This window comes from Melanotaenia boesemani, chromosome 8, assembly GCF_017639745.1.
Source record: "Melanotaenia boesemani isolate fMelBoe1 chromosome 8, fMelBoe1.pri, whole genome shotgun sequence".
Lineage (NCBI taxonomy): Eukaryota > Metazoa > Chordata > Actinopteri > Atheriniformes > Melanotaeniidae > Melanotaenia > Melanotaenia boesemani.
The window spans coordinates 21219250-21234315 of record NC_055689.1 but is presented as its reverse complement, the minus strand read 5'-3'; the positions used below and the strand labels follow the sequence as shown (position 1 = coordinate 21234315).

At 35.8% G+C, this 15066-nt stretch overlaps 1 protein-coding gene across 2 annotated transcripts in view; it reads left to right on the top strand.

Moving 5' to 3' along the window:
- The window catches only part of pth1r (parathyroid hormone 1 receptor), a 58237-nt gene that overhangs the window by 16212 nt on the left and 26959 nt on the right, over positions 1-15066 (top strand). For both annotated transcript variants that reach the window (XM_041993065.1, XM_041993064.1), the window contains exon 2: positions 12230-12335. In XM_041993065.1, coding sequence (XP_041848999.1) covers positions 12230-12335 — 106 coding nt within the window. The remainder of the gene's footprint in view (positions 1-12229; positions 12336-15066) is intronic.

The following is a 15066-nucleotide window of genomic DNA, read 5'->3' as shown; positions in this document are numbered from 1 at the left end:
TTTAGTTATCCTTTATCAAGCCAGAAAGGTTTCACTGGGATACATGATCTCTTTTTCAAGGGATTCATTTTCAAGACAGCAGCACCAGACCATTTTATGTAACAATTTTACAATATTTAGAAGCAATACAAGTATAACTATTTATACAAGTATAAATATAAAGATAAAATATATCCTTCAGGGCAATTTCTTTTTAAATACCTATAAAGGTATTTTGCAGAGAGTGTTTCTAAAGTAAAGGTATCTTGCAGCTCGTTCCATGCCCAGGGAGCATTACAAAGAAAAAGCATTTTATCAAGCTTTGAGTGCACCATGGGGACATAAAAAAAAGAGCTAGGCATATAGTCAATCTCATAATGGGATGCAAAGCTTGTAGTAGAGTGCAAGGAGATAGGTTACCTAGAAATATCTTAGCAATAATTACAAGCATGTATTTTCTCCTGCGATGCAGTACAGTTCTGATTCATGCAAATGTGAAGCATTTGCGAGCCTACATTTATCACCAACACAACACAGCTTTTTTGAAGAATCCTTTCATTTTAAGTGGGGGTGAAGATAGGTACATGCAAATCACATCACTGATACATATCAAAATGATCTTTAAGCAATTTACTTTCAAGAAGGAAAGCATTATGTTGAAATAAAAGGCTAGTTTTGGCCTAAACCTTTTCAGTATATTATCAGTTTGAGCATTAAAAATGAATTATTATTTATTAATTGTTATTAATTAATCTGTTTGTTACTTTAAGAAATGGTTGTCAGTATGGAAATCTTCTGATGTCAGGATAGTGGGATTTGCCATCTTTGTATGTATATTTTTACATACAATATACAATATTACAATACAATGCAGATGATTATGTTGTATCATCTGAATTTGAATCTATGTAATCAGGATTAACTCCATTTTTTTCTTATTCATGAATTCTAGGCACTCTAGGTTTATTGTCGTCTCTAAATTCTCCCTAGCCCCCCTCCGACCCTCCACAGGAAAAAGCAGGTATAGAAAATGGATGGAGAAAAAATAGATAAGGATAAGGAAGGGGGTTAAAGATGTACTCACTCTTGGGGGTGAGGTTTCCGTTTACTTTGTTATTGTTTTTATTTAAACAAAAATTTTAAACCACTTAAAATCCATTTTACAAAGATGTAAGTATCTGTAATACAAAACTTTAAGTAGAATTCTCCTTGGTCCACTAGAGTAGTTTGGTAATGTCTTAGGCATAAAGGAAGCATGCATGTGAAGATAACCACATTTGAAGTCCAGCATGAATCAGCGATAGAGATACCCATACCAGCTTGACAGTTGTGGCGCAGACAGTAAACTGAGGTAATCCACTCAGCAGCAGAATCATGGATTGTTTCCATGTGATGGAAGCAATTATGTTGTTTAATACTTTTCATTTTAGCTTACTAAGCAATTCAGGAGGACACAGTCGCGCTTATAGTAAAGGGGCAGTGTGATGTTTGGATTCTGCAGCAGGATAATGTACAAGTTTTCATTTGGTAAATCTCTGTCATGCTCAGAAAGGAAACTGCTGGTTGAGATTTTCCCAGAAATTCCTAGAAAACCTGTTTCTGTTTTATTTCTCTTTTTTTTTTTTTATTTTGTTTTTGTTTTTTCCTCAGCCAGTAAAGACCAAAATTACACACTAACAAAGTGTCCTCGGCTGTACTTAATCACCAGTTTGTTACACCCTGCCGTTGAACTGTGCTGTAGTAGGTGCTTTGGATAAACAGAGTGAGACATTTCGGGCAAATCAACAAACACAGCAACACAATAATTTTTCCTAAACAAGGATTTGATATATCATTAGTATCTTGGCCTGATTTAAAGCTTGCGTGTGTTTACTAAGAATTATCAGATAAAGAAAGTTCTTTAAAAAGTCAAATACATTTTAACAGTCTGGATCGGGGTCACTAAAAATGTATTTTTTATAGGTCTCTTTAAGTTACTAGATTGAAACCCATTGATATTACAGTTGGGGTTAGCCTGTTGGAGGATAAGTTTCTACAATAATATCGTACTTATAAAAGGTTCTATATCTTATCTTTTGGAGTTAAACAGGAGTAAAACTGCACAGGTAGGGTGGGCAGGACTAGACAGCTTTAAAATTTCGTTTTGCCATATGTAACCGTTTAAATATGTTTTCAGGAACTGAGCAACGTAAATGAAATACTTATTGAAGGTATCTATAATATTAGTTTTGATTAGAGTGGACAACCTCACAAAAAGACTGCATGGTGGTTTTTGGGATTATGATCCTTGTTCTAAACAACAATTCTCCACAGAGATGTTGTTTAACTCATGTGAACACCTTTTATTTAGATGTGATTTGAGATTTTTGCTAAACAAATACATACTGTAGTGTTGATAGTTTTCAGAATAAAAGCAGCTAGATTAAAAACATGATAAGGGATTCCTTTTAAATTGGATAATTTCTGACTTTACATATTTAACCTGACAATATCCTGCCATATGTTAGTAAATAACAATTTTAACCTTAATAAGTCAGGTCTAATCATGTTTTCTTTAAAGGGACATTGTGTAACAATTTCTGTTGTTTTCTAGACAAAGTCAATGTTTGCATGTATAGCGAGTCAGCGCACAGTGACTGAGACGTGGGAGAAGAAGATAAACGAGAGAGGCTTCCTACCCTGGCAAGTTGGAAAATCTGGTACAGTCACAAAAATATAGAACCATGCATATGCAGCAGCAGCACGCGAGCCATTTTAACCATTTCCAAAAAAGCGTAAAAGGACACTTAAAAGGCAGCGTGGCCAGACCATACAAAAAAAGGAGAATCAACAACAGGCTAGCCTTCCCCAGGTGGAAGGAGCTCAAGAAGGAGGGGATTTTATATCGGGTACTGAAAGTTGCCAGCTTTTTCCTCAACAAGTAAGTCTACACTACTATCTAAATAAGCATAAAGATTTTTTGATTCGGTTTTGTTAGACAGTGTTGCTCGTTACCATGGCAGCATAACAGCAGTTTCTGCTAAAAGACACCAGCCTTGTTGGTACAGAAGTGTATGTTTACATGGTTTCAGTCGCTTTCATAGTCACAGTAAACTCTGGCTTTTAGTCTGGCTATACTGCGACGGAAAGCCAGTGTTTACCGTGACAATGGAAAGGCTTTATGAGATGTCTTTTACGGTGACAAACGCCGGTGCTGTGTTGAGGCCATCCTTTGAGGCCACTTTCCCCGTCGAGATCCGTTCCCCCTGTGAGAACCATTCTTCCCTCTAAACACAGAGGAACGATATCTGAGTTTGATGGGATGCAGTTTGTGTTATTTATGAAATCACAAATCTCTTCACCTGAGTGAACGCTCCACGAACTGGATGACGCACTTTTTTTGAGACATGGCGACTACCTTTGTTGCAATACATGTTTGAAAAAGTTAAACACTAGAATGCACTATACGTTAGAGTGCGATACATGATTTTAAGATGGACGTAATTTCAAGACAATGTCTCTTTAATGTACATTAAAACAGTGATAACAGTATTGTTCTTGACTATTGGGTATTTTTTGGTTTAATGGCAACATCCTGATATTATGCTATCTTCTGGTGTAATAGTCATGTCTGTAGTTCTTTGTAGTTTTTTTCTGTTTTCTATAGGAGGATGTTGATGCTGTTGATGGAAAGTTCCCTTACAGGTGGAGAATTCCTATCACTGGAATTTAAATATAAAGACACCTTAAACTCATCAAGTCCATTTTTCTGTTTGAATGGGCTGAAATGTGTTGGTGTTTTAAAAAGTCACTAGGCCATGCCATAGAAATAAAGGCACTAATAGTCACTTTTAAGGGAGAATGCCTTGAATTTTTTTGTGCTATCTAGTCCTATCCAAAGAGCACTCTTGGAATTCAGGAAGAGCTCCTACGCAAACAATTTTTTAAAGATAATTTTAGGTCAAAAATTTTGTTTGTTTAATGCACATTAAAAATAGCGATAAAGACAGCAGACATATCAAATAAAACCAAATATAAGCATATGGATGAATGAACGAATGAATGAATGAATAATAAAAATAGACTCCCATACATAATTAAAAGCCAAGAAATAAAAATGTATTTTAAGACAAGATTTTAAATAAAGTGTTGGTGTTTGCTGAACATTTAGGGGTATTTAGTTACATTATTTTGAGGCTAAATAGGCAAATGCCTTCTGTGCACCAGGAGCATAGTTAGTTGTTAATGAATAAAATGAAAACATTTTAAAACACAAAACTACATTATTAACATGAACAAACTTTACAGCAGAGCAAACTGTGCACAGGCAGCAGAAAAATGGCACCTTATTGGGCAGAGTACTTCACATAATTATCATGCGTACATACTGTACTGGAGAGTCTCTGGTGAGAAGAACTCAAAGTGGATCTTCAGCAAACATCATTTTAGTCGTTTCACAGTCTGGCATTCTCTTGCTTAGTTCAGGTGAAGTAAGAAAATTTGGAAGGCCCTATTATTTATATATTCAATGATGCAATTTTTCTAAAAAGCAGATCTTCTTTTCAGTTCAATTATCAGGAGGAAACTTTTGAGATTTGAGATTTTTCATTAAGATTGCCAAGACTGACAGCAGCTCATTGGGAATATAAAATGCATAACTACGTACACCATATGAGCACAAAGATGTACTCAACAAAAATCCACACTCATGAAATGACTATTAAAATACAATTATGGAGAAAGTAAAGCCACTTTTACCTAAATTTTACTAAGCCCTTAAATTATCAGTGGATGAAACTGCTCATTATTCAGTGCAGCTTATGCAATATAAATAAATTGTACTGCAAGCAGTTCTCTCCAGATCTGCCAGAACCCGGGATTTGATGATCGTAAGGTCGTCCACTATGACAGACAGTTGAAATGCCTTGTCTTACCCTTCCCACATAAGATGAGAGACACAAGTTGGTGTGAGAATCCCTGAGGAAGATATGACTTACTGCCAGAGCTTGTCAGGACCCTTTAGATGTTCATTTCTCATAGGAAGACAGTCTTTTTAGAAAATGACAAATTAAATATATCAGCAGAAGAGGGGCCTTGTTTCCCTTTTTCACAACAACAAACAAAAAATAATCTTGAATTGTTCCTTGATTAAACCTACAAATGTGATTTTTGCTTGACATCCTGTCAAGTGAGCTCCTTGAATGTTGTTCTTCCTGAAATCGAAGCTTGGAATTACATTCTGATTTATTTATGTTAACCCTTTCAGGGATGCTTTAGGGTTACCGGCTTGCAACACAAAGTGTAGATATCATTTTGAAGGTCACTGTAATTACTGTCATGTTTTATTAATTTCTAAGCTGTGGGGAAATATGTGGTTTGGCAGTATTTAGAGGATATTATAATGATATATGAGCTTATTCCAAACTAAATCTTAGTTCATGTAGTCACATGTCAGTATTAATAAGGCTTTAATGGCAGTGTGTGTTTTGCTGATAGTGTATGTGGGTGTCTATTGCTCTTTTCTCCCACTTTATTAAATTTGAGAACTCTGTCATAACTTTGTTTTTGCTTTGTGATGTGCAATAGAGTGGCCCTCCAGAAAAGCACTTCAATCAAGGTGCCGCTCAGCAGCCTCTCAAATAACACAACGGAAGGGTGCAGTATTAGCAGGCAACGAGAAACACCTTGGGTAATTAAGGGGTGCCTAATTAGTCTACAATCTACTAGCTTTATTGGGAACAGTCAAAATTAGTGGTCTTACAAAATCAGCATCTTTATCTTTTTCTGCAGACCACAGGATACTTGGTGCACCTTTGGTTAACAGGGGAGAAGATGATGATTGGAGTGTTGCCCTCTAAATGTGGCACCTTTTAATACTAGGCTCCAAATTTCCAAATATTTAAAACTGATGATTAGCTCAGTGAGTATTTACAGTCACTCTTCATGAACACCTTATGTGGTTAATTGCTTCTCAGAGTATTGTCCATAGGATTTCTCTTAAGCTCCTGTTTGTTTCAACCTTTAATTGTGGCTTTAATAAATGTGGAAGATGTTTTATGAAGTTTTGATTTTAACCAAATAAATTAAACAATTACTTAAGGTACATTTGTGAATTGGTGAAAAAATGAATTGGTCTGTCTCATGTTTTTGTAGAGTAATACTGCCAGAGATATAAAAGGGATAGCTAAGTCTATATAAAATGTTTATGTAATTTTCTTCTTTCTTTCGTCTCATTTTATATAATGTCCCACCTCTAATTGATTGATTGATTGTACCACACTGAGGATTGCAGAAGGATCTGCATGCTGAGAAAGCTCGGTGCTGGTTGACATTCATTCAGCAACAGTCTCTAACACCTCTTGCTTGTTGATGCCCAAGTTTAATTGGGATTTAAAACCTGCTTTCAAGCATCTAATTGTAATGCTTACAGTGAGACAGGACTCTGGCATAAGGTTTTATAAATTACGTGGGTCTGCTCTTTTTTTAAGGTCGAAAGAGAGAAACATTTGTACTTTACCTGAACCACTAAAGCCACACAACCTGATGTTCAGCTCACAGTCATCAATCATTTATGAAACCTTTTGTGTTTAAAAAAAAAAAAAGAATTTACCTTGAGAAAGCTCTTAGATATTTTAAGACTTAACACGTGTTTCTCGTGCTACTGCGTGTATTTTTGTAAACGTCTCATTTAAAAATGGATGAGTCCATTAGAATGTGTCCATGTTAATAAATATTGTAGAGCCCTACTTTCTGCTTCCTTACCTATTTAGTAGTCTCAGTTATTGTAGGTCAGTGCTATTTGCAAGTTTATGATAAGAATGACCCACAACATAAGCCCCTATTTATGTGTCATTACAAAAGTTTGCATAGTGAAAATACAGCTCCAGTTTGCCAAGTCAATGAGACAAAAAAAAATGAAAGAAAATAAAAGTGAAATAACTATCATTTTAACAGATACTAATCTAAATAATCCAATGTGAATACACAGTCTATTTCTTATGATACATGTTATTTCCTGAACACTGACATGATTTTATGTTTTATCATCAGCTGCAGTCATTCAGAGGATTACTGTTTATTTAAGCTGTGACTGAAAGTGTATCACATTCCACTAATACCACAGTCTGTGTAGTAAAACTACATGATCTGTTGCATCTAAAAAAAGGGAGCTTTTATGGATTATAAATCCACTTCAAAATCTAGATTTTTTTATATATAATCCTCATAATCCATGCATAAATTTACATTTATTGAAACTCATTGTCCTGCTATGAAACCCACTGATGTGCAAGCAATCAGTCATATATTATTAGTTGTTTTGTGACATCCCTTATTATGAAATGTCTAAAGGATTTGATTGTTGCATAACTGTATAGTTTTAAGCTTTTGATGAAAATTAAAATGATGCTTTTGCGTTGCTGTACAGGATCCCATACTTGGTGCATTAAATTGCTTATATAATGGAAGAGTTATCTTTTTTAATTTAAGAGAACAACACATTCACAGCTATCTGCCTTGTATGCTTCCTCACAGAGAACACACAATGTTTCCATCTGGGACAAAAGGGCTGTTCTTCAGGCTTACAACCGAAGCAGGGTATAATTAGGAACTAAATGCTGCTTTAAGTTAGAATGTGGTCTGCGTGCATTTCCAAAGGACAGCCAGTCTTGTGGTTTGTGGGTTTTATCATCAAATGTAAATTGCACAGTTGAAGAGGAGTGGCACTGACTCATAGAGTTTAGAATATCCAGGAACCTCATCCGCTAAAACATTCATGTGGTGCAATATGTCAGAAGTTTACATATTCATGTTTTTTCCAGATAGTGGACAGGCTGTTAAAAACTAAATTCAGTGAAGTTATAATTTTTTGGACTCCACTATTTTATGAAGAAAAAAAATACATACAGGAAAGTCCAAAAGCCCTTGGGATCAAACTTTGAATGCACGCCAACAACAAGGAAGTCAATGTTAGCCTATGGTGAAAATAATGGCAAATGACCAAAACAAGTACATAAAACAAACATTCAACTGTATTTCCATAATAGAGGCGCTTTGCAGCCACCAAAGTAAATATTATCAGTGTATTATTTATCATCTGTGTGATGAAGTGTGATCTGGAAAGGAAAATTCCACTTTATAGCAGCATTTATCTAAAGAATCTTATCCTTACAAACAGGGAAATGCATTAGTAGCCTGTAGTGATAGGAATTAATATGCATTTGTGCCTCTGGTCAAAATGCCAGTGTGTGTGTGCGTGTTTGTGTGTATTTTGGATTCTTTCAATGCACTCTCATGACTAGATTATTTACGAGCTGCTTGATTGCTATAGCACTGGGAAAAACTTCTAAATGAAAATTAAAATGAATCAATCATAAAGAAATAAGCTCTGTGCCACTCTTTTAACCAAATGTCTGCAGAAAGGACAGACATCAAATAACCCCTTAATTAAGTCAGATTCATGACTTAACATTAGATGTTTGGGTGTTTGATAATGTATCTCTTTATAACTGTAATACAATCATGCTGTGCAATGACTTTTCCAGACAGGCATTATTAAAAACATGCAAAAACTATACATTTGGTCCAAATCTGATATAACTGATTGGCAAAAAGGAAATTAGTGTACCAGAACATGTAAAATCCGCCACTGATGTTGAGACTGCAGCATTTATCAAGCATCACCTCTGATGATCTGCTGTAGGTTCCAAACTGCATTTGAATGCGTTTTGTTAATGTTGGAGATGAGGATGGAGAGGCTGCTTAAACCCAGCTGTTGTTTTGGCTCTCATCCAGTTAGCAAAGAGCCAGTTATCTCTGTGGAGTCTCTGCTGTCTATTGCCACTTTCACCAAACACACAATGTTTGCTTTGCAGCCTTGTAGTCTACACATGAGAGCCTTTTCCCTATTTAACCATTTACATCACCTTTTACACTCTAAAATAAATCATACTCAGGCTATGTTTTCTATCACTTGATAATACTACACTGGAGTTTTCACCATAATGTGCTCGGTATTTTACTAAGCTAAGCTGTAATCTTTCTGCAAAGTAGCAAAAATAAGTATGGGCAGGAACAAGAATGTCAACTATTCAATTTTTTTAATAGATTTGACAGTAATCTCAGCTAAAGCTACCATTTCCTTTTCAGTATCTGCTTAGCTGTTCTAAAGAGTAAAACTGTATTAGCTCTTTTTTTTAGAGAGGTCATAGGAAGGTTTTAACCCATGTGGAGCTTATTGGACCACTCAAAAAAACTCTTCCCTTTGTCATTGTGATCCAGCTGATCCAGCTGCTCTGTGAATGCCATATGAGCGTTAACTCTGAGGTTATTATGGTCCATTTTAACTTTTTGTATTGTCAACTTTATGTTTTATGCTTTCAAATCAAAATTTACCTCACAAAACTTCAACATTTGACTGTCTGCTGCAGTACAGGGCACTGCAGGAAATGACTGGTTAACTACAACTTTCTTGAAAGAAGAAGGAGAAGAATAAGAAGAAGTCTGTCCACCGTGAGGGCTGATAGCACTGTACTGGAAACCCAGTGTCTCTACTCAGTGTATGCAGGGCGTCTATACACATGACTCCTTTTGTTTAAAAAAAAAACAGTCTTATTTTTACAACAAAATATTTCAAATTCAACCAATTAACCAATAAATTTATTGTACTGAATACAAAAATACAAAAAAATATATATAATAAAATGTGAGTGATAGAAAACTGAAAGCTAAAAATGAACCATAAATAGGGTTACACTTTCAAACTACATAATGTCAGTATTAAGTCCTCGTGGTTCAGCACTCTCTTGACAGAACAGCCTAAATACAGTTCTCTCAATATTGGTCTTATATTCTTGCAGAGAGCTGCAGTTAAACTCATCAAGCCGCAGTTTGCGAAGACAAATACAAACTTGTGGTTTATCAAGTGAAGTTTATATTCTAGCGACCGGTGATGAAAACACACAAATATATGGTGTGTATTTTTCTAATTCTCATTTTGGCACACATTCAAAAGCAGTTGACAAAAAGAATACTGTGTGTTTGAATGAAATACAGTAAATAAGAATGTCCATGTTTCTTCCCTTGAGAGGGTGTATTTACTTTAGAGGTTTGGATTCGGGCCAGTGGAAGAGGAATAGTTTTCAGAAATAATCAGGGGGCACACTTATTACCTAGGATTCTTCTCTTGAAATGGTAAACGATACCCTTCTATGTCTCTGCAAGTCTGCAGAGGGAGAGAAAAAAATCTGTCTAGGTTTTTTGAAAAAGAAAACAAACCCTGAAACACAGCACCTTGTTTTAGTTTAATGTTTCACAGGGGCTTAAACTCGGCTGTGAAGGTTACGGTTTCATTCTTAAAGCGTTGATGTGTTGTGTCTGTAACTGACACAAAAATCTAGTTGACATTTTGGGTACATATGGCATTGACTAGAGGCATACCATCATATAAATAAGAAAATGCACATATACAGAGGGTGTTTTTTTTTTTTTTTTTTTTTTTTTTTTTTTTGTGATTTATATGCGTGAAGGGTACTTTTAGCATCTTTATTAACTGTCTAAATTTATATTGGATCAGCTTTCACCTGAGGAACACCAAGCTGTTATTTAGATGAAAATAGAGTGAACGTCGCTGTCAGTGGAATATTCTATGTTGGCATAGTTAGTACAGTAAACAGGTAGTATCTATCCTTGTTCGCCTGTGGTCAAATGTTGTTCCATCTGTGGTTGTTTACTGTGCAAAGCCATAAACGTCTTCATTCTGTAACCTTATTCAGCTCTCAGACTGGACATCCTTATTGCAGCACTGAAAGTAATGAAAATATTGATGGATGGGGGTATTGTGGGTATGTATGCAGCAAAGCCACACAGTTTAGTGTTTACAGTTTAATTTTAAGTTCTCTAACTTGCACATTTTATTTCACAGCATGTTACAGGGGTCGAAAGACTTTATTGTTATATTCACAATAGAGTACTTTTACATGTTTTTATGTTGTGTATATTTAGTATGATGACAAACATTTTTTAACAATATAACTCTCAGGAAGTGTTATACTTGTTTAGAAGTTGAATTATGCATATCTATGTTTCCATTAGCTTCTGTTTTTTTTTTCTCCTGTCAATATGGAAACTGTGTGAAAGTAAAATGAGATTTCTTTTCAAGTTGTGCCTGAAACTGACAAATACAACTAAAGCCAAGAGTCAGCTGCTTTAATTGTGTGAGAACCATTTTACCATTTTTTTGCTGCAGTATATCAGCGAATACACTGGTAACATAGAGAAATTGTAGTTATTTATGTGTGTGCTTTAGTTTTAACACTGAATTATTTGTTTTCATTCCCACCTTTGTTGTCATACTCTATTACAAATGAATGCGGCTGTTTTTTTCAGTCATCTTTGTCATTGTCTAAAAGAAATCTGTGAGCAAACATCATGCCGGTGGGTGGAAAATATTTTGTTGACTGTAAAAAAATACACACCTAAGGCACCACATTGCTCACAAATCCTAAGTTCAAAAGCTGAAAATACATAATCTGTAAGAAACATTTTAGGAAAAAATATTTGAACTTTTCTAATGTATTTAGTCACAATATCTCAGACACAACTTCTAGAACATGAGCTACGACTATAAGCAGCATGTGAAACTGATACTATTTAGTCAAGATGAAAAAACATGCATATCCCACTGTTGCTTAATCACAGTGAAGACAGAAATAAATATGCTGCTTAGCTCATAAATGCTTTAACATATACACTGATGTGCTTAACGTAATCTGCCATCTGACCTTCTAGATGCAGAGCCGGCTGCCTTACATCCCAGAAAACCATGCTGCTCTCATGATAAAAAGTCAGTAGTGTGCATTTTGAAGTACACTTTCCTGAGGGAAACTACAATTATTTATTTTTTGCTGTTCATAGCACTATGAGCAGGTGCACAAAGAGCAGTTACTGGGTTTACAAGCAGATGTGAGGAGTAAATCATGCCGCTGTATCAGCTGAGTTATTCATTTTATTCTCAATATTGCTATAAATCAAAAAGCTGAACTTTTGTTTCAGATCTAGAGGGAGTCACAGCACAACCAAATATTAACAGCACACTTTTATTTTTATCTTGTTTCTCTTTTGCGTTATTGTTTCCCAAAGAAGCCATCATGTTGCTTGTTGATGTAATTAATCAAACTTAGTGTTTGGATTTTATCATGGATTTTGCATTGCAGTACCATTAATACTTGAACCTTTTGTTTTCTTTAATCTTCATCATTGTCTTGTTTTGCAGGTCCATGCAGCAGATGATGTGGTGACAAGAGAAGAGCAGATAAGCCTGGTGTTTGAAGAGAAACAAAGTTGTGAGAGGAACATCACGTTAAATCCCAAGATTCCTGGTAAGTGTTTGAAAGTCTTGAGACACATGGCTTATTGTCAATGCAATGCATGTTTACATGTTAACCATGTCATATTAATTTAATTAAACATAAGGAATTGGACTGCAGAAGTGAGGGCTGTCTAGAAATACTGTTAAATTCATCTTTTTACACCATTTCTTCTTCGTTTTTGCCATTTACAGTTTGACAGATGTGTCTTTTTCCTTTTATTTGTTCATTCTTTGTTAAATTAACCGAATTGGGATTTTTCCAATCCCAGCATAGAGTGTTAAGGGGATTACAGTTTGGATGTTTGCACTGCATCCCCCCCCCAATAATGTACAACCTTCTTTGAGATGATTATGTGAAAGAACTATGAACCTTATATAACATAAATGTTTCATTGTCTTTCTTCTTCTGTTTATGTTTTGTTTTTGTTAAAAAATAGACTGAGCCACTGAGGAGGTGGGGGTTCTTAGTAAATTCCAGCTTGAGAGAAAGTTTCAGTGGGGGGTGTAATAAATCCCCCAGAGGGTTATAGAGAACAGAGAGAACAGAGGATTCAGAGTAGAAAACACGGGGAGACCATCAGACAGGCAGGAAAAGCAGGAGGATGAAGGTGAAATGAGAGGAGAAACAAAACATCACATACACTAGTTTGGCAAGAGCTGAGGATAAACTGCATTTCCCAGCAGCACAACATGACGACCACAAGAGTGCATTAGACTGTAAAGACCGTTTTGTTGTCATGATTGAATGTAATTGTTGACTTGTTTAAATGGGAACTTAAACACTTCTAATCAGCCAGTGCTGTGCAGACTTCAGCTATTTGCAGAAGCTGCCTTGCTTCATTAAAAAATATGATTGAATTTTTTCTTTTTTCTTTTTTTTTTTTTTGCTCTATTTTAGACATTGCTGATGTGTAAAATCCATTTTTTTAGAAGTTTGTTTGGCAGCTCAATGTGCATTGATGGTTAGGTTTAAAAACACTACTTCCTTTGGCCTCCCTGTGGCTTTCATGAGGCTGGGATTGAGAGCAAAGCTGATCCTTGGTTGTATTTGTGTATTAAGGGTATCCAAACAACCCCATTTTCCAGCAGACCCCAGCATCTACTGCATCTGCGGTTACTGTCATTTTCCTAGTTGATTGTTCAGAGAGAACTTTGGATTCCACAGCCAAACCAATCGTAATATTTTCACGTCAACTCCAGTGTATTGTGGTTGCCTTGAATTCTTTGACCCTCCAGATGATACCCCTTGTAAATGAAACACATAATTAAAAACGTACCAGCTTAGAACACAAAAGCCATTGTTGACTATTCCCTACAGTGACATTCCTTGTGTGGTATTTCCCAACTTCTTATGGTTTTGATAACTGTCCATAAATCTCATACTAGTTTTAAAAACATAAATAAATGAAAAAAAAAAAAAATGCTACCATTTAGAAAAGAATTCTGTGTCTGGCCAGGGTATATCAGCCACACTGTTCATTCTCCTAAACTCAACAAGATGCCCATACATGCTAATGCAGAGTTGAGTAATCAGTGGAGCACAACAACTCTCAGATTAGAGTTTGTGCTGCTCATCTGACCACCATCATGCTTAATCCATTTTAGCCTGTTGTAGCGACTGGCAGTCCTGATATCACTCTGCAGCATACGCCTCCAAACATACTAGTTGAAGTATGAGCTTCAATGCTGCCATTTTAAACATTTGTGACATTAAACCATACTGGAGCATTTTCTGCAGCCTTGACGTAATGTATCCTTCGCACATGTCAGTTAAGACATTCTATAAAATGCACCTAGAAGATAAACACACGTGTCTTCGAAGTGCCTCAAGTTGCACCATCCTTCCTTTTTATTACACTAATAGTTTGAAAACTGAAGATATTACTAATGGTCAGTGTTGTTTTAAGAGAAATCTGAGCTTTTTAAGAGTTTATGGTGAGTATTGTCTGATTTTCCTCTCCATTGCGTGTCATACATTTTTAGTAGGAGGCACATCAGGACTGCAGGCAGGTCAGTCTAGCACACCCAGTTTGAGTCTATGAAGTTATGTTGCTGGCTTCTCTTACAGTGACTTTTGCCCCCTTTGCTGATAATATTCTTGATAGTCTTTCTTATCTTTGGCACATAGAATAAGATATGATCCTTTTCTCAAAATCAAGTTAAAAAGCAGACTCATTTGACCACAGAACACATGTCCGTGTTTTCTGTCCATCTGAAATATTGCCCTAAAAACTCAGTAATATAGTTTGAGATTATATTTCTGCATAGTGGTGGAATGTGTTTAGTGAAAATTGCTTTTCAAGGTACTCAACAGTCAATGTGTCTATATTGAACGTGGTAGCATGATGGTTTCTTACACTGTGCCACCGGATAGCATGAAGGTCGCATGGCTCCAACTGTGGTTCTGTCTTTGACATTTAACTAGGCTCATTTAATCTTTTCACATTATGCACCACAGATGTAAGAATCCCATCCTTGCTTGAAAAGTCTAAGCTTTTGGTGGATGCTCCTGCTATATCCAGTCCTGACATCCTCACCTGTTTGTATATTATTCCATAAGTTAGTCAATGAGGACATTGAAGAACATAGCCTTTATACTTGTGTCTACGTTCTAAGCTAATGGGCAAACTACAGATGTATATATTTGATGCATTTTAGATAACGTCCCACATGTCGACATTTCTAGAAATGGAAGCCTTTCATTCTGATCTTTGCATTTGTAGGACTTTTAAAAAGACTTA